Source organism: Pristiophorus japonicus, chromosome 7 (assembly GCF_044704955.1).
Source record: "Pristiophorus japonicus isolate sPriJap1 chromosome 7, sPriJap1.hap1, whole genome shotgun sequence".
Classification (NCBI taxonomy): domain Eukaryota; kingdom Metazoa; phylum Chordata; class Chondrichthyes; family Pristiophoridae; genus Pristiophorus; species Pristiophorus japonicus.
The window spans coordinates 95,774,532-95,798,735 of NC_091983.1; the positions used below are offsets into that span (position 1 = coordinate 95,774,532).

The following is a 24,204-nucleotide window of genomic DNA, read 5'->3' on the forward strand; positions in this document are numbered from 1 at the left end:
CGGTCTCCTCCTGGACTCCAGTTTGCTCTGTTACTGTGAGCAACACATATTCATTTGTGCTGATCAAAATTAGTTCCCATGCATATTTATATGTGATGATTGAATAATGGAAAATAACCTCTGGCTGGATATTTTAATTTAATAGTCAATTAATGATTTGTAGGAATTACAACCTTCACACATAACCAGGTAGAGGAGGCCACACCTGGAGTATTGTGTACAGTTTTGGTCTCCTAACCTGAGGAAGGACATTCTTGCTATTGAGGGAGTGCAGCGAAGGTTCACCAGACTGATTCCCGGGATGGCGGGTCTTACATATCAAGAAAGACTGGATCAACTGGGCTTGTATTCACTGGAGTTCAGAAGAATGAGAGGGGATCTCATAGAAACGTTTAAAATTCTGACGGGTTTAGACAGGTTAGATGCAGGAAGAATGTTCCCAATGTTGGGAAGTCCAGAACCAGGGGTCACAGTCTAAGGATAAGGGGTAAGCCATTTAGGACCGAGATGAGGAGAAACTTCTTCACCCAGAGAGTGGTGAACCTGTGGAATTCTCTACCACAGAAAGTTGTTGAGGCCAATTCACTAAATATATTCAGAAAGGAGTTAGATGTAGTCCTTACTACGAGGGGGATCAAGGGATATGGTGAGAAAGCAAGAATGGGGTACTGAAGTTGCATGTTCAGCCATTAATTCATTGAATGGCAGTGCAGGCTCGAAGGGCCGAATGGCCGACTCCTGCACCTATTTTCTATGTTTCATTTCAAAATTGTTGCATTATGTTCTTCCACCAAGAAAATAGGCCCTTGTGCATTGCTCATGTATTCAGTGATGAAATATCAACCTAACAGTACACTCGAAGCCTTGTTATATGCAGTAGATTGGTTGCAATGAGCCATTGCAGATTTGTCTGCCTGGACAATATTGTCAAGGATTGAGATATTTAAAAATCCAACTAAAGTTGCACATCAGTGGGCTTCAATATATTGGAGGTCGATCTCCAAGGCCCATAGTTGCAGCATTCTTCTTTTCTTGCAGGCTTTTAGCATCAGCAAAAGCCAAATTTAGTGGTTTGAAATAAAATTTACCTATTGTTCTTTCTATTTCAGAAAGCTGAACAAACAAAATTCCTATTCAGCTAACTTATCATTTGATGTTAGAATTTTACATATATTCCATGGACGATTACAGCCAGAATTGGTTGAAAACTTGATCAAGTACCTCATTTTGCATCAGCTGATGAAGACTGACTTTCATTTGATGCTCTGATTTCTCGTGCACCCTGTAGCCTGAGGTCTGATGGGAAATGAGATGAAGATAATGATGATGAAGATGAAGGCTCAACTGCTTCTAGTTTTGATTGCTCACCATCAGTTATTTCTCCTTCCTCTTCAACCACTCTGCCTTCCTCTATCTCTTCTTCTTCCACCTCTTCCTCTTCTTCCCCCTGGCAATCTGTACAATAAAAGTAAGGAGAAATAATTAGGAACCTCCGACCTAATGTATACATATCCTTAACATCAACTTACTGATCAGATGATTGGAAAGAAGGTAGCAGTTGCAAACGGTGGGGGGAGCAGTTGGTAGCAGCCAGCCCTTTATTTACATATGCAAGGGCTTAATGATTATTTCGGACATCATATTAGAGACTATTTAGAGCTTGAAAAACTGGTGTTATGTGACCAAATTTCGAGGCCAGTGTTAGGCTAATTGGTGTTGCTTGGACTGGAGAAGTGTTGGAAGTTGTACAGCACAGCAGACAATGCTGGGTCCACTTTTGTTCTCAGCATAAAGGCATTTGGACCTGGATAGAGAAAGAAAAAAGGAAGACTTGTATTTACGTAGTGCCTTTCACGACCTCAGGATGTCTCAAAGAGCTAATGAAGATTAGGGAACATGGTCTCAAAATCTGCTGATGACATAAAAGTAGGAGGTTTGGCAAACAGGGAGGAGGATTTAAAATACTTCAGGAAGAGACAGGTTATCAAAGTGGGCATACAGGTAGAAGATGCAATTTAATGTAGATAACTGTGAGGTAAGATATTTTTTGAGAAAAACAAGGAGTGGGAATATGCACATAATGGAAAGGCACTAAAGGGTGTGGATGAACAGAAAGATCAATGGGTTCAAATACATAATTCCCTGAAAGTGTAAATAGATAAAGCCATAAAAAGGTCAACAGAATTTGGGGGTTTATACATAAGGCCATGGGATACATATTTGGGTAGAGAGCTGTTATGTATTTGGAATTATATATACTCTGTATAGCTCATTCCCTGGAGTCCCAAGGGATCTCATAATCCCTTGGGAGCACAGGTATTTAAGAGTGCTGCACAGGTTGGAGAGGCACTCTGGAGACCTGCAATAAAAGACAAAGGTCACACATCACTTTGAGCTCACAGTGTTCAGTCTGGCTCTTTCTCCATACATAACAACTGGCGACGAGATACAGATAGCGAACCCAAAGATGCGGAGAACAGTGGGCATCCTGGAGAAATTCTCAGAGGGAGATGATTGGAAAACTTTTGTGGAGCGACTCGACCAATACTTCATGGCCAACGAGCTAGAAGGGGAAGGGAGTGCTGCCAAACATAGAGCGATCCTCCTCACCGTCTGTGGGGCACCAACGTATGGCCTCATGAAGAACCTGCTCACTCCAGCGAAACCCACGAAGAAATCGTACGATGATTTGTGCACACTGGTCCGCGAGCATTTGAACCCGAAGGAAAGCGTTCTGATGGCGAGGTACCGGTTCTACACTACAAAAGATCTGAAGGGCAGGAAGTGGCGAGCTATGTCGCCGAGCTAAGACGCCTTGCAGGATATTGTGAATTTGAAGGACATTTGGAGCACATGCTCAGAGGCTTTTTCGTACTTGGCATTGGCCACAAAACCATACTTCGCAAACTTTTGACTGTAGAGAACCCAACCTTGAGTAAGGCCATAGCGATAGCCCAGGAGTTCATTGCCACCAGTGACAATACTAAGCAAATCTCTCAGCATACAAGTGCTGCTACAAGTATTGTGAACAAAGTGATGTTGTTTCCGAATCATAACGGACAGGGCAGGTCACACATACCTGCAGCTACACGTCCGCAGATGTCTCAGAGTCCACCATCAAGGGTGATGAATGCAAGGCCATGAACAGCTTGTTGGCGCTGCGGGGGTGATCATCGTTTCCATTCATGCCGATTCAAAGGATACATTTTGCAAGGGCTGTGGAACAATGGGACACCTCCAACGAGTGTGCATGCGAGCTGCTAAACCTGCAAACCACCACGTTGCAGAGGACGACAGATCCACGGAGGATCACAATGAAACAGAACCTCTGATAGAGAAGGCAGAGGTAACATGGGGTGCACACATTCACCACGAATTGTCCCCCGATAATACTGAATGTTGAACTAAATGGACTCCCGGTGTCAATGGAGCCGGACACGGGCGCGAGCCAGTCCATCATGGGCAAAAAGTCTTTCGAAAGTTGTGGTGCAACAAGGCCTCAAGGTCAGTCCTTAACTCCAATTCGCACGAAACTAAGAACTTACACAAAAGAACTGATTCCTGTAATCGGAAGTGCTAGCGTAAAGGTCTCCTACGATGGAGCGGTGCACAAGCTACCACTCCATACCGGGCGATGGTCCCACGCTGCTCGGCAGGAGCTGGCTGGGAAAGATACGCTGGAACTGGGATGACATCCGAGCGCTATCGCCCGCTGATGACATTTCGTGTGCACAGGTCTTAAACAAATTTCCTTCACTGTTCGAACCAGGCATCGGGAAATTCCAAGGAGCAAAAGTGCAGATCCACCAAATTCCGGGGGCGCGACCCATCCATCAGAAAGAGAGAGCACTACCACACATGATGAGAGAAAGGGTAGAAATCGAGCTTGACTGACTACAAAGAGAGGGCATCATCACACCGATTGAGTTCAGCGAGTGGCCCAGTCCTATTGTGTCAGTCCTCAAGGGAGACGGCACCATCAGAATCTGTGGCGATTACAAAGTAACTATCAATCGTTTCTCCCTGCAGGACCAAACCCACTACCAAAAGCCGACGACCTCTTTGCAACGCTGGCGGGAGGAAAGACGTTCACGAAGCTGGATCTGACGTCAGCCTACATGATGCAGGAACTGGAGGAATCATCGAAGGCCCTCACCTGCATCAACACGCACAAAGGTCTTTTTGTTTATAACAGATACCCGTTTGGAATCCGATCAGCAGTGGTGATACTCCAGACAAACATGGAAAGTTTACTGAAGTCGGTCCCGCACACCGTGGTCTTCCAGGATGACATCTTGGTCACAGGTCGGAACACAGTCGAGCATCTGCAGAACCTGGAGGAGGTTCTTAGTCGGCTCAACCGCGTGGGGCTCAGGTTTAAACACTCGAAGTGCATTTTCCTGGCGCATAAAATGGAGTTCTTGGGAAGGAGGATTGCGGCGGATGGAATCAGGCCCACTACTGTGTTCCTAACACATATGAGACTGCACACAGGGAGGTTAAAGTAACAGTGAGCTCAGTCTTTATTAAGACACTCCAGAGTGAGGAACACACCTTATATACAGTGCTCCCAAGGGATGCTAGGATCTCTTGGGACTTCGGGGGATGCGCTCCCTGGTGGCGGAACATGGGAGTGAATGTTTTACAGATGCACATCACTCCCCCACAAAGTCAAAATGAAAACGATTTACAAGGTGAGGCGGTCGGGAGCCTTTTTTTTTTCCCTGGCGGACCGCCTCGGTCCAAACGTCTGTTCTGGTGTGTTGGCTGTGCCCTCGCTGGGCTGGCGTGTTGTTGGCCCTGCAGGGCTGCTGGGTGAGCCTGGCCTTGCTGGGCTGTTGCGCGTGATGGGTTCCATTTCCTGGTCCGGGGTGGTGTCATTGATCCTTTGGGTGTGTGTTGTGGGCTCGATAAAGGCGGTGTCTGCTGTGGGTTGTTCAGGGCAGTCTGTGAACCGCAGCCTCATTTGGTCCAGGGTGCTTTCTGCAAATTTGTCCATTGTCTAGTCTGACTACAAACACCCTACTCCCTTCTTTAGCTATCACTGTGCCCGCGATCCACTTGGGACCATGCCCATAGTTTAGCACATTTACAGGGTCATTCAGATCAACTTCCCGTGATGCAGTGGCGCGACCATCGTTTACATTTTGTTGCTGCCGCCTGTTCTCTACCTGATCATGCAGGTTGGGGTGAACCAGCAAGAGTCTGTTTTTAAGTGTCCATTTCATGAGTAGCTCAGCCGGGGGCACCCCTGTGAGCGAGTGGGGTCTCGTGCGGTAGCTGAGCAGTACTCCGGACAGGCGGGTTTGGAGTGAGCCTTCTGTGACTCGTTTAAGGCTCTGTTTGATTGTTTGTACTGCCCGCTCTGCCTGCCCATTGGAGGCTGGTTTAAACAGGGCTGAGGTGACATGTTTGATCCCATTGCGGGTCATGAATTCTTTAAATTCGGCACTGGTGAAACATGGTCCGTTGTCACTGACCAGTATGTCAGGCAGGCCGTGGGTGGCAAACATGGCCCTCAGACTTTCAATGGTGGCGGTGGCGGTGCTTCCCGACATTATTTTACATTCAATCCATTTTGAAAAAGCATCCACCACCACCAGGAACATTTTACCGAGAAACGGGCCAACATAGTCGACATGGATCCTCGACCATGGTCTGGAGGGCCAGGACCACAAACTTAGTGGTGCCTCTCTGGGTGTGTTGCTCAACTGAGCACACACGCTGCATTGCCGTACACAGGACTCTAAGTCAGAGTCGATACCGGGCCACCACAGGTGGGATCTAGTTATCGCTTTCATCATTACTATACCAGGGTGTGTGCTGTGGAGATCCAAGATGAACGTCTCCCTGTCCTTTTTGGGTAGCACTACGTGGTTACCCCACAACAGGCAGTCTGCCTGAATGGACAGCTCATCCTTTCGCCACTGCAACGGTTTGATTAGCTCTTGCATTTCAATGGGGATGCTGGCCCAGCTCTCATGCGGTTTACAGTTTTTTACTAGGGACAGCAGAGGATCTTGGCTGGTCCAAGTCCTAATCTGGCAGGCCATGACAGGTGATTTATCATTTTCAAACGATTCCATGACCATCAACAAGTTTGCAGGCTGCGCCATTTCCACCCCCGTGGTGGGCAATGGTAGCCGACTGAGAGCATCCACACAGTTCTCGGTGCCTGGCCCGTGGCAGATGGTATAGTTATATGTTGATAGCGCGAGTGCCCACCTTTGTATGTGGGCTGAGGCATTAGTATTTATCCCCTTGTTTTCAGCGAACAGGGATATGAGGGGCTTGTGATCGGTTTCTAGCTCAAATTTGAGGTCAAACAGGTACTGATGCATTTTCTTTACCCCGAATACACAGGCTAATGCCTCTTTCTCAATCATGCTGTAGGCCCTCTCGGCCTTAGACAAGCTCCTGGAGGCATAGGCGACAGGTTGCAACTTCCCCGCAACGTTAGCTTGCTGTAATACACACCCGACTCCGTACGACGACAAATCACATGCTAGCACAAGTCTTTTCACGGGTTATACAATACAAGCAGCTTGTTGGAGCATAAAACGTTTCTGGCTTTCTCAAAAGCAACTACTTGGTTTATTCCCCCTCCCCGGTTCTCACATTTACACAATAACACATGTAGCGGCTCTAAGAGGGTGCTCAACCCCAGTAGGGAGTTACCAAAATAGTTGAGGAGTCCCAGGAACGACTGCAGCTCCATAACATTCTGTGGCCTGGGCGCATTCCTGATAGCCTGTGTCTTGGCATCTGTGGGCCGAATGCTGTTCGCCGCGATCTTTATCCCCAAAAACTCCACTTCTGTTGCCATGAAGACGCATTTGACCTCTTCAGCCGCAGCACTACGCGATCCAGTCGTTGGAGGACATCCTCCAGATTTTGTAAGTGCTCGACGATGTCCTGACCCGTGACCAATATGTTGTCCTGAAAAACCACCGTGCTTGGTACCGGCTTGAGTAGGCTCTCCATGTTTCTCTGGAAGATCGCTGCAGCCGACCGAATTCCAAACAGGCATCTGTTGTAGATGAACAGTCCCTTGTGCATGTTGATGCAGGTGAGGCCCTTCGAAGACTCCTCCAGCTCCTGCATCATGTAGGCCAAAGTCAGGTCGAGCTTGGTGAACGTCTTGCCTCCTGCCAGCATCGCAAATAGGTCGTCTGCCTTAGGTAGCGGGTATTGGTGCTGTAGCGAGAAACGATTAATAGTTACTTTATAATCGCCGCAAATCCTGACCGTGTCATCACTTTTGAGTACTGGAACAATTGGGCTGGCCCACTTGCTGAATTCCACTGGGGGGATGATGCCTTCACGTTGCAGCCTGTCCAGCTCAATTTCCACTCCCTCCTTCATCATTTGAGGTACTGCTCGCACCTTGTGGTGAATGGGTCGTGCCTCTGGGACCAAGTGGATCCGCACCTTCGCCCCAGAAAAGTTTCCAATGCCTGGCTCAAAAAGGGAAGGAAATTTGTTAAGAACCTGGGTACATGAGGCCTCATCGACATGTGACAATGCTTGGATGTCATCCCAGTTCCAGCGGATTTTGCCCAGCCAGCTCCTTCCAAGCAGTGTGGGGTCATCGCCTAGGACAATCCAGAGTGGCAGTTCATACACCGTGCCCTCGTAGGTGACCTTGACCATGGCGCTGCCCAGGACAGTGATAAGCTCTTTGGTATACGTTCTTAGTTTCGTGTGGATGGGGCTCAGGGCTGGACTGAGTGCCTTGTTGCACCACAGTCTCTCAAACATCTTTTTACTCATGATGAATTGGATCGCGCCAGTGTCCAGTTCCATGGCTGTGGGTAAGCCATTCAATTTTACATTTAGCATTTTAGGTGGACATTTCGTTGAAAATGTGTGCACCCCGTGTACTTCAGCATCTGCCTCCTCTTTCTGAGGTTCGAAATTGCTTTGATCCACCATGGACCGATCTTCCTCTGCCACGTGGTGGTTAGCAGGTTTTGCAGAACTTGCAGCTCGTCTGCAAGCTCGTTGGAGGTGCCCCATTGTTCCACAGCTCTTGCCAACATACCCTTAGAAGCGGCATGAATAGGCTGAATGGAAGCCTCCACAACGCCAAGGTGTGAATCCCTTTGTTGCAGACTCTGTCATCTGGGTCACCTGAGGCCTGCTGGCAGTTGCAGACTCGTGGTTTCTGCCCTGTACATTTCTGCTCGCAAACACAGCTCCAGTTAATTTATGAACATTGCTAGCACTTGTGTGCTGAGAGATTTGTTTGGTGTTATCACTGGTGGACATAAACGCCTGTGCTATCGCAATGGCCTTACTGAGGGTCGGTGTCTCTACAGTCAAAAGTTTTCATTGGATGGTTTCATGGCCAATGCCCAGTACAAAAAAGTCTCTGAGCATTTGCTCCAGTTAGCCATCAAACTCACATTGTCCTGCAAGTCGCCTTAGCTCGACGACGTAGCTCGCCACTTCATGACCTTCAGATCGCGAGCACGTGTAGAACCGATACCTCGCCATCAGCACACTCTCACTTGGGTTAAGATGCTCACGAACCAGTGTACACAGCTCCTCATAGGACTTATCTGTGGGTTTCACCGGAGCCAGAAGATTCTTCATGAGGCTGTAGGTCAGTGCCCCGCAGACCGTGAGGAGGACCGCTCTCCTTTTTGCAGCGCTTCCTTCTCTGTCCAGCTCATTGGCTACAAAGTACTGGTCTAGCCATTCGACATAGGCTTCGCAGTCCTCACCCTCCAAGAACTTCCAGGATGCCCACAGTTTACTGCATCTTTGCGTTGGATTCGTATACTCGTCGCCAGTTATTGTGGTCCTAACACAGATGAGGCTGCACACAAGGAGGTTAAAGTAACAGTGACCTCAGTCTTTATTAAGACACTCCAGAGTGAGGAACAGGCCTTAGGGTCCGGCTTAAATACAGTGCTCCCAAGGGATGCTGGGATCCCTTGGGACTTCAGGGGAAGCGTTCCCTGGTGGCGGAACATGGGAGTGCATGCTTTACAGATACATAACACCCACCAACGTGAAGACGGAGGCAATTGAGAACGCACCGAGACCACAGAACGTGACGGAGCTGCGGTCGTTCCTGGGACTCTTGAACTACTTTGGTAACTTCTTACCGGTTCTCAGCACCCTGCTAGAACCACTACATGTCTTTGTACGAAAAAGGGGCGAATGGGTTTGGGGCAAAAGCCAAGAAAATGCCTTTATTAAAGCGAGAAAATTGTTCTGCTCAAACAAATTGCTTGTGTTGTATGATCCATGTAAGCGTTTGGAACTAGCATGTGATGCGTCATCATATGGCGTCGGGTGTGTATTGCAACAAGCTAATGATTTCGGGAAACTGCAACCGGTTGCTTATGCATCCAGGAGTCTGTCCAAGGCCGACAGAGCCTACAGCATGATTGAAAAAGAACCATTAACGTGTGTCTATGGGGTAAAGAAAATGCATCAATACCTGTTTGGGCTAAAATTCGAATTGAAAACTGACCATACGCCACTTATATCCCTTATTTTCCGAGAGCAAAAGGATAAATACCAATGCATCGGCCCGCATCCAGAAATGGACTCTCACGTTATCCACATACAACTACGCCATCCGCCACAGGCCAGGCACAGAAAACTGCGCAGATGCTCTCAGTAGGCTGCCATTACCCACCACGGGGGTGGAAATGGCGCAGCCTGCAGATCTAGCCATGGTTATGGAAGCATTTGAGAGTGAGCAATCACCCGTCACTGCCCGGCAGATCAAAAACTGGACAAACCAGGACCCCTTATTATCTATCTCTAGTCAAAAGCTGTGTGCTTCACGGGAGCTGGTCAAGCTTCCCAGTGGAAATGCAGGAAGAGATAAAGCCGTTCAAGCGGCGCAAAGATGAAATGTCTATACAGGCAGACTGCCTTCTGTGGGGCAATCGAGTAGTGGTCCCCAAGAAGGGCAGAGACAGCTTCATCAATGACCTCCACAGTACCCACCTTGGTATCGTAATGAAAACGATAGCCAGATCCCATGTGTGGTGGCCCGGTATCGATGCGGACTTAAGAGTCCTGTGTTCACAGATGCAATACATGCTCGCAGTTAAGGAATGTACCCAGGGAGGCGCCGCTAAGTTTATGATCTTGGCTCTCCAAACCGTGGTCTAGGGTACACGTCGACTATGCAGGCCCGTTCTTGGGTAAAATGTTCCTTGTGGTTGTTGACGCGTACTCCAAGTGGATTGAATGTAAGATAATGTCGGCTAGCACATCCGCTACCACCACTGAAAGCCTGCGGGCCATGTTTGCCACACATGGCTTACTCGATATCCTGGTGAGCGACAACGGGACATGTTTTACCAGTGCTGAGTTCAAAGAATTTATGACCCATAACGGGATCAAACATGTCACATCTGCCCCGTTTAAACCAGTGTCCAATGATCAGGCAGAGAGAGCAGTGCAAACCATCAAGCAAGGCTTGAAGAGGGTAACTGAAGGCTCACTGCAGACTCGCCTATCCCGAGTCCTGCTTCGCTACCACACGAGACCACACTCACTCACTGGGATCCCACCTGCTGAACTGCTCATGAAAAGAGCACTTAAGACAAGGCTCTTGCTAGTTCACCCTGATCTACATGAACAGGTCGAGAGCAGGCGGCTTCAACAAAGTGCACACCATGATAGTGCAAATGTGTCACGCGAGATTGAAGTCAATGATCCTGTATTTGTATTAAATTATGGGCAAGGTCCCAAGCGGCTTCCCGGCACTGTCGTGGCCAAAGAGAGGAGCAGGGTGTTTCAGGTCAAACTTTCAAATGGACTCATTCACTGGAAACACTTGGACGAAATCAAACTCAGATTCACAGACTATCCTGAGCAACCCATCTTGGACCCTACCTTTTTTGATTCCCCAACATACACACCAGTGGCAACCGGCACCACGGTTGACCATGAAGCAGAACCTACCATCCACAGCAGCCCTGCAGGGCCCAACACACCAGGCAGCCCAGCAAGGCCAGCTGCACAACAGCCCAGTGAGGGCCCAACAAATGGCTCAACAACACCAGCTTTCACACCGAGACGATCAACCAGGACAAGAAGGGCCCCAGATCGACTCACATTGTAAATAATTACACTATTGACTTTGGGGGGGGGGGGGGGCGGCAGGGGGATGTTGTTATGTATCTGGACTTGTATTTACTCTGTACAGCCACCAGAGGGCTCATTCCCTGGAGTCCCAAGGGATCTCATAATCCCTTGGGAGCACAGGTATTTAAGGAGGCTTCACAGGTTGGAGAGACACTCTGGAAACCTACAATAAAAGACAAAGGTCACACATCACTTTGAGCTCACAGTGTTCAGTCTGACTCTTTTTCCAGACACTACAAGAGCGAGGTAGTGGGATTATTTTTTGATTGTTTTAGTGAAGAACTATGACAGACATACTGGGGTCAAATTCCGCCGATGTTGTGAACTTGATTAGGTTTTTGTCTTCACTATCCCATCTGAATGTCTATTCCTTGTATTGATCGCTCTTTGTATGAAGAATTTCCTCCACCAGAATTTAAGTTTCTAAGTTTAAACTATACAATTGGCAGAATTTAACTTAAGATAGTGTTCCAAATTTATCATTCCTGTACCATTTACTGTCTTACATACTGCTCTCCTATAAATATTAAAGCCCTCAGCAAATAACAGCCTCAATCCAGTGGGTACAGGCCCATAGCATGATACTGCCCTTGATCTAGCACAAATTGCCAATTTTACTCATTAAAGTTCAAAAGCGGCTGGTATGACAAATGTTGATGTCACACCAGTGCAACAGTACATGTTTTTCTGTGGTTATTGTTTAGGCACATTTTGGTGCCAAGTAGGAAGAGTTTAATTCTGTGGAGTAACTATTTGTACGAAGTCACCCTTCTGCACATGCACAGAAGCAAGAGTTAGAACAAATAATCCCACCACAATTTACACTAACCCTTTTCTGCACAGGCGCCCATCCGCAGCACCAATCCATCCTCCAATCTGTCGACCACATTGCCTCCACTGTGCCGAGCAGCCCAAGCCTCTGAACAGCCCCACACCACCATGTTGCCTCCACTGCAGCTCCAAGGCCCGGGCAGCACTGAGCCTCCGATCCATCTGGTCCAAGGGGGCCCACAGGCAGCCGAGAGCGGCAGCGGCTGGCTGAGAGGGCCGGCGAGGAGAGAAGCGACGGGGGGCCAAGAGCAGGACTGAAGAAGCGGCAGGCGGCTGAGATGGGAGTGGAAAAGAGAGAGCGACTGGGGGGGGGGGGGGGGGGGGGGAAGAGAAAATGAGAGTGTGTCTTCAGGTGGGGGGGGGGGCGCGGCGAGAGAGACTGGGGGGCAGCGAGAGAGACTGGGGGGACGGCGAGAGAGAGAGACTGGGGGGACGGCGAGAGAGAGAGACTGGGGGGGCGGCGAGAGAGAGAGACTGGGGGGGCGGCGAGAGAGAGAGACTGGGGGGGCGGCCAGAGAGAGAGACTGGGGGGCGGCCAGAGAGAGAGACTGGGGGGGCGGCCAGAGAGAGAGACTGGGGGGGCGGCCAGAGAGAGAGACTGGGGGGCGACCAGAGAGAGAGACTGGGGGGCGGCCAGAGAGAGAGACTGGGGGGCGGCCAGAGAGAGAGACTGGGGGGCGGCCAGAGAGAGAGACTGGGGGGACGGCGAGAGAGAGAGACTGGGGGGACGGCGAGAGAGAGAGACTGGGGGGGCGGCCAGAGAGAGAGACTGGGGGGGCGGCCAGAGAGAGAGACTGGGGGGGCGGCCAGAGAGAGAGACTGGGGGGGCGGCCAGAGAGAGAGACTGGGGGGGCGGCCAGAGAGAGAGACTGGGGGGGCGGCCAGAGAGAGAGACTGGGGGGCGGCCAGAGAGAGAGACTGGGGGGCGGCCAGAGAGAGAGACTGGGGGGCGGCCAGAGAGAGAGACTGGGGGGCGGCCAGAGAGAGAGACTGGGGGGCGGCCAGAGAGAGAGACTGGGGGGCGGCCAGAGAGAGAGACTGGGGGGCGGCCAGAGAGAGACACTGGGGGGGGGGGAAGAGAGAGACTGGGGGGAGCGAGAGACTGGGGTGGGGGAAGAGACTGGAGGGGGGCGAGAGAGAGAGACTGGGGGGGTGGCGGGAGAGAGAGACCGGGGGTGGGGGGGGGAGATGCGGGAAAGAGAGACCAGGGAGGGCGGCGGGAGATAGAGACTGGGGGGGGCGGGAGATAGAGACTGGGAGGGGCGGGAGAGAGAGACTGGGGGGGGGGGGGGCGGCGGGAGAGAGAGACTGGGGGGGGCGGGAGAGAGAGACGGGGGGGGGGTAGGCGGGAGAGAGAGACCGGGGAGAGGGGTGGGAGATAGAGACTGAGGGGGGGCGGGAGATAGAGACTGAGGGGGGCGGGAGATAGAGACTGGGAGGGGCGGGAGAGACTGGGGGAGATGGGGGGGGCGGAAGAGAGAGACTGGGGGGGGAGGAGAGAGACTGGGGGGGGGGCAGGAGAGAGAGACTGGAGCTGGAGCGGGGGCGGGATAGAGAGACTGCGGGGGGCGCAATAGAGAGACTGGGGGGGGTGGGAGAGAGAGAGACTGGTGGGGGGGTGGGAGAGAGAGAGACTGGTGGAGGGGCGGCGGGAGAGAGAGAGAGAGAGAAACGGGTTGGGGGTGGGTGGTGATCGGAGTGGAGAGAGGGAACTCAGGGAAGACTGACCATGTTCTTTCAACCCCCTACAAGGGACATCATTGGAGTGGATGAAATCCAGATGGCACGACACGATTTACTTCATACCCAATAAACCTGTTAACAATCCGTACACAATGCCCCATCTATGGTGGTGGTGCTGGGCAGGGGGGGGGGGGGGTAACCCACTTGCGCTGGATTAAGGCACTTTGGCTGGGGGAGGGATGCACTTGTGCTGGGGTAAGGCATCTTGGCTGGGGGAGGGATGTGTCCTTTCTGACTTCTGAAGTCAAAATAGATCATGTTCCAATTTGCAAAGTTATGCTTGGAGATTCCATTCACACATTCCAGAGCAACTTCAGGGTGTGGCTTATCCTCCAAGGGGACCAATCAGCAATAGGTCATGTGATAATGGCGAGCCAGAGAAACGGCTGCAATTCAGTTAGTACAAATAGACACATCCTTAATTCTGCAACGAACAATGCTGTATCCAAGGCTGGGAGTACTTAATTGGGTAATCAAAATAAAAAACAGCATACCATTCCCCAGTATGACATCTTTCACACTTTGATAAGCAAATCACAAAGTAGCAACGCAGGATAATAAGGCCATAAAAAAGCAAATCAAAACAAAAGCAAAAAACAAGGGTTTATGTCCAGAGCGATAGAATTAAAAAGTAGATAAGTTATGCTAAACTTGTATCGAATGATGGTTAGACCACACTTGGAGTATTGTGTACAGTTCTGTTCACTATATTATAAAAAGGTTACAGAGACACTGAAGAGGGTGCCGAGGAGATTTACAAGGATGATACCAGAAATGCGAGGTTATACCTATCAAGAAAGGATGAACAGACTGGGTCTCTTTTCTCTTCAAAAGAGAAGGCTGAGTAGTGACCTAATAGAGATATATAAAATTATGAAAGTTTTGATAAAAGTAGATACAGAAAGTGTGTTTCCACTTGTGAGTAACAGCAAAACTAGAAGCCATCAATATAAGATAGTCACCAAGAAATCAAATAGGGAATTCAGAAGAAACTTCTTTACCCAGCAAGTGGTGAGAATGTGCAACTCGCTATCACAAAAGTACAGATGCATTTAAGGGGAGGCTTGATAAGCATTTGAGGGAGAAGGAATGGAGGATTATGCTGATAGAGATGGATTAGGAAGGATCGGAGGAGGCTCAAGTGGAGAATAAATGCCGGCATGGACTGGTTGGGCTGAATGGCCTTTTTCTGTGCTGTATATTCCATGTCATTCTATGCAAGCACAAAAAAAAAAATCGGCAAAAGTTTGAACTAAATATAAAAATGCACTTCTTAAAAATTTAAGATTGGAGCCCTGCTACTGGATGATTGTGTTTGTTTTTTTATTTAAAAAATTCAGGAAATAGAGGAAACAAGAACCCTAACGTTTTTTAAATTCAATGTTTTACAAATGATCAACTTACAACACTATGGAAATATCTATTTTAAAAAATCAAAACTTCACAGATTAACCAAAATGCACATGGGTTTTCATATATTTTCTAGGAAGAATTCAGCTGGTATAATACAATACTAACACTTATTAGGAGCCTTCAATGTAGCAAAAATATCCCATTGTGGTAACCTGAGGGAGAGAATTCACCACCAAGCAAGAATTGGGAGAAAAATTAGGGAAGATGACAGAAAGCGAGGTTGAAGAGGGTTTTCTGGGCAGGATACTGAAGGTGGGAAGAGGGGTAGCAAGAAAGGGTGATTTTGGAACAAAAATTCCAAATAGCAGGGCCATAATGGCTAAAGGGTATGCATGGTAGGCCAGACTTTAAAAAATTAGATGGTGGAAACTGGGGTCATAGGACTGGAAGAAGTTGCAAAGCTGGGATGGAGTGAGGCCATGTAGAGATTTGTAATCATGGACAAAGATTTTGATATCAATGTGCGAGGGAATGAAGATAGGGGCGATAGGTAACTTGGACTTAGTACGAGATAAGACGTGGATGTTGGAACTCTGGATGAGTTGCAGTTTGCATACGGCAGAGCTTGAGGGGTCAGGGAGGAGAGCATTTGAGAACTTTGCTGGACATGTCAAAGATCTGAAGAGAGTCTCAGCAGTGGTTGGAGGTGGTTCAGGAATTACGGTGGGCAAAATTGTAGAGATAGAAATAATAAGTCCACCAATCTAGTAGGTTTCAGGTTGTAATGAGAAACAAATTCTTGCCCTGAATTGTATATATTTATACATGGGATGGTTATCTTGAGATGGAATCCAAGCACTTCAGTGGAAGATTGTAATGGCCACCAGAGATGATCCATCTGCGTCAGAGCCCCCAGTAAGCTTTGATCCAGAATTAATGAAATTGTACGTTCTTAGAAAGAGACAGGGTATTTTATATGCTTATTCAGTGAGCTGCCATACAGATGAAGGTGTTGTTTGCAACTGGTATTTTTGAGCTCCAACATTGCTAAGCAAACGGAGGTAGTTTATGGAGTGTGAGGTAGACACCCATGTTATTTAGGTGGCTAATTCATTAAAGAAAGAGAATCCCTTAACCCAAGGATCCTTTGGTGGTCTTCAACCTTTATAAGTGTGTGAACATCAACATCAGAGATTGTATTACCAAGAATGTGCTGAAAGAGACTGCAAGAAGTGGCTTCCTGAATAGGACACATTAACACCTGGAAGGCTGCTTCCAGTTCTATTGTTAAATATTGTGCCATTTAGTATTTCAATATGACTTACTGTTTCTGTAGTTATTTCTGATTATGTAATTTAGCTGATGTGCAGTGACTGTGGCAGTTTATCTTTTTGCCTTCTGAGATGATAGGAGAATGTTGTGGGCATCTCCATATTTTCCAGTAAGCAAATTGCTGCAAATTACTACCATAAATCTGGAATTCTCTCCCTCAAAAAGCTGTGGATTCTGGAGCAATTGGAGCTCTCAAGACTGAGGTCGATAGATTTTTGTTAGGTAAGGGTATCAAGGGATATGGATTACAGGCGGGTAAGTGGAGTTGAGGTACAGAATGGCAAAGCAGGCTCCAGGGCCGAAATGACCTGATCCTGTTACTATATAGCTTTGTATTGAGAGAAGCCTGCCCTTCAGTTTCTCATATCCCACAGAGAAGGTAAATCATATGCTGTCCCCAGTCAGACGGTAAAAATTTGTTGAAGAATATTGTTATGTCTCAAATAAAGCAATGTGACTGAGTACTGTAGATTTGAGTAAGTGTGACCTTAGTCTCTTTATTCTGACTCCAGAGTGCTGGCACAGCATGGGAGGCCTGCTTATATGCAGTGCTCCCAAGGGATGCTGGGATCCCTTGGGACTCAAACAGATGTACCCTCTGGTGGCGGTAGAATGCTGGTTACAAGGTGTTGCATACATAACATCACTCCCCACCCCCCGCCCCCAACCCTGAAAGTCAATAGTACACTTATTTACAGGGTGAGACGATCTGGGGCTATCCGCTCCGAAGTCGATCTTCTCGGTACAAACACAGATGTAGGTGAGTTGGTTGGGCCTTTGCTGGGCTGTTGCGCAGCTGACCTTGTTGGGCTGCTGGGGAGGATGAGTTCAGCTTCGTGGTCAACCGTGATGTCGGTTGCCACTTGTGTGTGTATCGCAGGGTCGAAGTTGGTGGTGTCCTCTTCAGATTGCTCGTGGCTGTCTGTGAATCACAGTTTGGTTTGGTCCAAATGCTTTCTGCAAGTTAGTCCATTTGCAAGTTTGACCTCAAACACCCGACTCCCTTCTTTGGCTGCGACAGTGCCAGCAAGCCATTTGTACCATGTCCATAGTTGAGTACAAATACAGGGTCATTGACTTCAATGTCGCGTGGCAAATTTGCGCGATCATGGTACATGCTTTGTTGATGCCGCCTGCCCTCGACATGATCATGGAGATCAGGATGGACTAGAGAGAGCTTTGTTTTGAGTGCCCTTTTCATGAGCAGTTCGGCAGGGGGAACCCCGGTGAGCGATTGGGGTCTTGTGCTGAGCAGGACTCGGGACAGGCGTGTCTGCAGGGAGCCTTCTAACATGCGTTTCAAGTTTTGCTTGATGGTTTGGACTGCCCGATCCGCCTGGCCGTTAGATGCGGGCTTGAACGGGGCAGATGTGACCTGCTTGATCCCACTGCGGGTCATGAATTCCTTGAATTCAGCGCTGGTGAAGCATGGCCCATTGTCGCTGACAAGGACATCAGGCAGGCCATGCGTGGCAAATATGGCTCGTAGGCTTTCGATGATGGCAGTGGACATGCTTACAGACATTATTACGCACTCAATCCACTCTGAATAAGCATCCACAACAACCAAAAACATTTTGCCTAGAAATGGGCCAGCGAAGTCAACGTGGATCTTAGACCACGGTTTGGAGGGCCATGACCACAAACTTAGCGGTGCCTCCCTGGGTGCATTGCTCAGTTGAGAGCAAGTGTTGTATTGGTGCACCAAGACTCCAAATCTAAGTCGATGCCGGGCCACCACACATGGGATCTGGCTATAGCTTTCATCATTACTATGCCTGGGTGGGTACTGTGTAGGTCGCGTATGAACGGTTCCCTGCCTTTCTTAGGCAAAACTACGCGATTACCCCACAAAAAACAGTCTGCCTGTATGGACATTTCGTCTTTGCGCCGCTGGAACGGCTTGATCTCTTCATGCATCTCTGCTGGGATGCTGGACCAGCTCCCATGGAGGACTCAGTTTTTTTTACAAGGGACAGTAAAGGATCCTGGCTAGTCCAGGTCCTGATCCGGCAGACCATAACGGGTGACTTTTCGTTTTCAAATGCATCCATCACCAAGAGCAAGTCCGCTGGCTGTGCTATTTCCACCCCAGCAGTGGGCAATGGTAGCCGACTGAGAGCACCAGCGCAGTTCTTTGTGCCTGGCCTGTCGCAAATTACATAGTTATACGCAGACAGCGTGAGCGCCCATCTTTGGATGCGAGCAGAGGCATTGGTATTAATACCTTTGCTCTCTGAGAATAGCGATATAAGCGGCTTGTGGTCAGTTTCTAACTCGAACTTAAGCCCAAACAGATATTGGTGCATTTTTTTCACCCTGTAAACGCAGGCCAGAGCTTCTTTTTCAATCATGCTGTAGGCCCTTTCGGCCTTGGACAAACTCCTGGACGCATAAGCGACCGATTGCAAGATCCCCGATTCATTAGCTTGTTGGAACACACACCCGACCCCGTACGGAGACGCATTGCAAGCTAGCACTAAACATTTACATGGGTCATACAGAACAAGCAGTTTGTTGGAACATAACAGATTTCTGGCTTTCTCAAAAGCAGTCTCTTGTGATTTCCCCCAAACCCAGTAATCTCCCTTGCATAGCAACACATGTAGAGGTTCTAGCCAGGTGTTTAACCCGGGTAGGAAATTACCAAAATAATTGAGCAGTCCCAGGAACGACCGCAGCTCCGTCACGTTCTGTGGTCTCGGCGCATTCTTGATGGCCTCTGTCTTGGTGTCAGTGGGTCTGATGCCGTCTGCCGTGATTCTTCTTTCTAAGAACTCGACCTCTGTCGGCAGGAAAACACACTTCGAGTGTTTCACTCTGAGTCCCACATGATCTAGCCGACTTAGAACCTCTTCCAGATTCTGCAAGTGTTCGATGGTGTCCCGACCTGTGATCAATATGTCGCCCTGGGAAACCACGGTGCGTGGAATCGACTTTAGCAGACTCTCCATGTTCCTTTGAAAAATAGCTGCGGCCGATCGAATCCCAAACGGGCATCTATTGTAGATGAACAGACCTTTGTGTGTGTTGATGCAGGTGAGGTCTTTTGAATATTCCGCCAGCTCCTGCGTCATGTAGGCTGAGGTCAGGTCCAACTGGTGAACATCTTCCCTCCTGCCAGCGTCGCAAATCAGTCATCTGCCTTGAGTAGCGGGTACTGGTCCTGCAGCGAAAAATGGTTAATCGTTACTTTATAGTCTCCACAAATTCTGACCGTGCCATCGCCCTTGAGAACCGGAACAATCGGACTGGCCCACTCGTTGAACTCAACCGGCGTGATGGTGCCCTCTCATTGCAGCCTGTCCAGCTCAATCTCCACTTTCTCTCGCATCATGTATGGCATTGCACGTGCCTTGTGGTGGATGGGTCGTGTACCGGGAACCAAGTGGATCTGCACCTTCGCCCCAGAGAAATTTCCGATGCCTGGCTCAAACAACAACGGGAACTTGCTCAAAACCTGGGCACATGAGGCATCGTCGACGGACGAATGTCATCCCAGTTCCAGCATATTTTTTCCAGCCAGCTTCTGCCGAACAATTCATAGTGGTAGTTCATGCACCGCTCCATCATAGGAGACTTTTACTGCTTCACTGCCAATTACAGGGATCAGCTCTTTAGTGTAAGTTCTCAGCTTGGTATGAATAGGGCTCAGCTTGGGCCTTTGTGCCTTGTTGCACTACAGCTTGTCAAAGGCCTTTTTGCTCATGACAGACTGACTTGCACCCGTGTCCAATTCCATAGATACTGGAATTCCGTCCAGTTCGACTTTTAACATGATCGGTGGACATTTCGTGGTGAAGGTGTGTACCCCATACACTTCTGCCTCCTTGGTTCGCGTCTCTAGTTCAGTTTGATCCGCCATGGATCGGTCTTCCTCTGCAACGTGATGGTTTGCAGCTCGTCCGCACATTTGCTGGAGGTGTCCCTTTGTTCCACAGCATTTGTACGCATAGTGTTTGAATTGGCATTGATGGGCTCGATGATCACCTCCGCAGCGCCAACAAGGTGTTAATTGCCTCACATTCACACTTGATTGCGGACTCTGAGTCATCTGAGGTCGAGCAGCTGCAGGCGTGTACTTTCTGCCATATGCATTCCTGCCTGAAGACGATGTTACTTTGTATACAGTACTTGCTGATGCATCTTTATGCTGCAAAATTTGTTTGGTGTTATTGCTGGTGGACATAAATGCCCGGGCTATCGTTATGGCTTTGCTCAGTTTCGGTGTTTCAACAGTCAATAGTTTGCGAAGGATAACCTCAGCCATTGCCAAGCACAAAAAAGTCTCATAGCATTTGCTCCAGGAATCCATCGAATTCGCAATGTCCTGCAAGGCGCCTTAGTTCGGCGACGTAGCTCACCATTTCCTGGCCTTCAGACCGTTGACATATATAAAATCGATACCTTACCATCAGAACGCTCTCCTTCGGATTTAGGTGCTCCCGGACCAGCGTGCACAGTTCTTCATACGATTCGGTTGCCGGTTTCACTGGAGCAAGAAGATTCTTCATGAGGTCATAGGTTGTTGCCCCGCAGACAGTGAGGAGGATCGCCCTTCATTTGACAGCGTTCTCATTCCCTTCCAGCTCGTTGGCCACGAAGTATTGGTCGAGTCGCTCCACGAAGGCTTCCCAATCGTCACCTTCTGAGAATTTCTCTAGGATATCAACAGTTCTCTGCATTTTCGCGTGATGGTTTGTTATCTATTACTCGTCACCAGTTGTTACGTCTCAAATAAGGCAATGTGACTGAGTACTGTAGACTTGAGTAAGTGTGACCTTAGTCTCTTTATTCTGAATCTAGAGTGCTGGCACAGCATGGTAGGCCTGCTTATATGCAGTGCTCCCAAGGGATGTTGGGATCCCTTGGGACTCCAACAGATGCGCCTTATGGTGGCGGTAGAATACTGGTTATAAGGTGTTGTATACATAACAAATATGCCCTGTCAGGTTATATTTATTCTTTGGCTGAAAATGGCCCGAAGTAATTGCCCTAAACAGTTGTCTTTGATTCGAGCTTTTGTCTGACAACACAGCAACCATAAAACTGGTGCACACAGGAAAAAGCAAACAAAATCTATCAAGCACTTGAAATAAAAATGGATGGAAAAGCTCCAGCCAGTAAAGGATTAAACATTATCTGGTAGCATGTACCCTCAATAACATCCCGCGGACATTCATTTGGGAAAAATAATCATCTGCTTCTTTATTTGGCTACTATGAACCTTGCTGCCAATCACCAGCACCCCACCCCGCCCCAAAGTCAACTTTTACCTAAAATGACCCAACACTGACTGTTTGGCAGTACACCATCACAGAAACTACAGCCTTGTTTTGAAAGTACATAAATGAACTTTGATATGGAAAGAAAACCGATAGTCTTTACAAATGACTAAACTTGAGATTCTAGTATTTTGCACAGCATGAGAACATAAGAACATAAGAATTAGGAACAGGAGTAGGCCATCTAGCCCCTCGAGCCTGCTCCGCCATTCAACAAGATAATGGCTGATCTGGCCGTGGACTCAGCTCCACTTACCCGCCCGCTCCCCATAACCCTTAATTCCCTTATTGGTTAAAAATCTATCTATCTGTGATTTGAATACATTCAATGAGCTAGCCTCCACTGCTTCCTTGGGCAGAGAATTCCACAGATTCACAACCCTCTGGGAGAAGAAATTCCTTCTCAACTCGGTTTTAAATTGGCTCCCCCGTATTTTGAGGCTGTGCCCCCGAGTTCTAGTCTCCCCGACCAGTGGAAACAACCTCTCCGCCTCTAACTTGTCGATTCCTTTCATTATTTTAAATGTTTCTATAAGATCACCCCTCATCCTTCTGAACTCCAACGAGTAAGGACCCAGTCTACTCAATCTATCATCATAAGGTAACCCCCTCATCTCCGGAATCAGCCTAGTGAATCGTCTCTGTACCCCCTCCAAAGCTAGTGTATCCTTCCTTAAGTAAGGTGACCAAAACTGCATGCAGTACTCCAGGTGCAGCCTCACCAATACCCTGTACAGTTGCAGCAGGACCTCCCTGCTTTTGTACTCCATCCCTCTCGCAATGAAGGCCAACATTCCATTTGCCTTCCTGATTACCTGCTGCACCTGCAAACTAACTTTTTGGGATTCATGCACAAGGACCCCCAGGTCCCTCTGCACCGCAGCATGTTGTAATTTCCTTCTTAAAACTCATTTCTTAGCTTTAAAGACCAAAGAAAAAGCACATTTCTATCTCAGGTAGTATATTAGTCACAATGATCGAGGGCCAGGAGAGTCGCGAGTTCAGGGCCCAGAAGAGGCGAGGGCCCAGGGGCAGCACTGCAATATGTGCGCGCACTAAGTCCGTGCAGCAGAGCTGGTCCCCAGTTGTCTTGGTTAAACCTTGCCACTGGACGAAGACCTAGCTCTGTCAAGCCCATGTGGTGGTTGGTGTGCAACGGCCACCACAAGTTAAAAAAAATCCACGCACGGTTTTCTTCCACCCTTCAACATGTAGTTCAGGACCTGGAATATTCGGTCCTTCATTGAAACACCTGTGAACTCATCCCTTTTTGGCGTGGGAGCAAGTCATCCTCAATATGAGGGATCGCCTATGATGATGATTGGTCACAGTATGAAAATCATGTCTATTAAAAAGATCTTTCAGTTTAGTGCCGAGGTTTTTGTGGACAGCTATCTCATCTGACCTAAACCTGAATAATTTGAACTTCTCTCCAAACAGCATCAGCCACTATTCCTGTTTGCTCTGCTTCTGCTATTTTTTCCATTTATACAATAACTTTCATTGCGGTTACCATAGAAAAATATTCCAAAGCAGTTTGCGGAGGCACAATCAGACAAAAATAGACAGCAAGGCAAAGAGGGAGATATTAGAAGGGGGTGACCAAAGCTTAGAGAAAGAGGTTGGTTTTAAGGAGGGTCTAAATGAGAAACAGATGGTAGACAAGCGGAGGGGATTAGGGGCGATGTGTGAGGCTCAGGTGTCTAAAGGCACAGCTGTCAATTATGTGGCAAAGGGAGGGTTGGATTCACATTCAGAGGAATAGAGGTCAGGTGGGCAGGTGGGGGGTTGGGGCGTTGTAGGACTGGAGCGTTGTAGGACTGGAGGAGGTTATGGAGGGCTAAGGTCACAAAGGGATTTCAAATGAGAATAGGAATTTTAAATTTTAGGCACTGAAGGAACAGCAGCCAATGTAGGTCATCAACAACAGGAGTGATGGGTGGTATGGAGATAGATCTGGGTGTAATTGTGTGGAAGCTGACCCTATGTTTGCAAATGATATCACCAAGGGGCAACATATAGAGGGGGCCAGGGACAGATCCTTGGGAGACTTTGGAGTTAATGGTGCGTGGTGGGAAGAGAAGCTATTACTGGAGATACACAAGCTATGCTTGGATAGCTAAGATGGAACTAAGCAAGGGCAACCCCACTGAGCTGTACAATGAACATAAGAACATAAGAAATAGGAGCAGGAGTAGGCCATTTAATAAAATTACTTCCATTCAACAAGATCATGGCTGATGATTTATCTCAAATCCACCTTCCTGCACTATCCCCATATCCCTCAATTCCCTTCGTTCCCAAAAATGTATCGACCTCGGTCTTAAATATACTCATGAATATATAAAGGAAAGGCATTGGAGGAAGATGATGTGGCCAATTGTTTGTGATATCCCGTGACTAAAATATGTATATGCCAAATGGAACTCATTGGGAATTTTAGTAAAATGATTTCCAGAAATTAGTGCCTTTATTAAGAGCCTCTTCATAATTATCACCACAGGAAGTAAAACTGATTAATGTTGAATGAGGAAACAGA

The 24,204-nt window shown here is 48.3% G+C and overlaps 1 protein-coding gene across 4 annotated transcripts in view; it reads right to left on the bottom strand.

The window, feature by feature from the left end:
* The window catches only part of trim54 (tripartite motif containing 54), a 110,279-nt gene that overhangs the window by 18,277 nt on the left and 67,798 nt on the right, over window positions 1-24,204 (bottom strand). For 2 of the 4 annotated variants that reach the window (XM_070885150.1, XM_070885151.1), the window contains exons 8-9: window positions 1,369-1,455; window positions 1,222-1,296 (exon numbers count right to left, since the gene is read on the bottom strand). In XM_070885150.1, the coding sequence (XP_070741251.1) occupies window positions 1,223-1,296; window positions 1,369-1,455 (161 nt within the window). In that variant the 3' untranslated portion in view covers window position 1,222. The remainder of the gene's footprint in view (window positions 1-1,221; window positions 1,297-1,368; window positions 1,456-24,204) is intronic. The other 2 variants (XM_070885152.1, XM_070885153.1) reach the window with 1 other exon arrangement.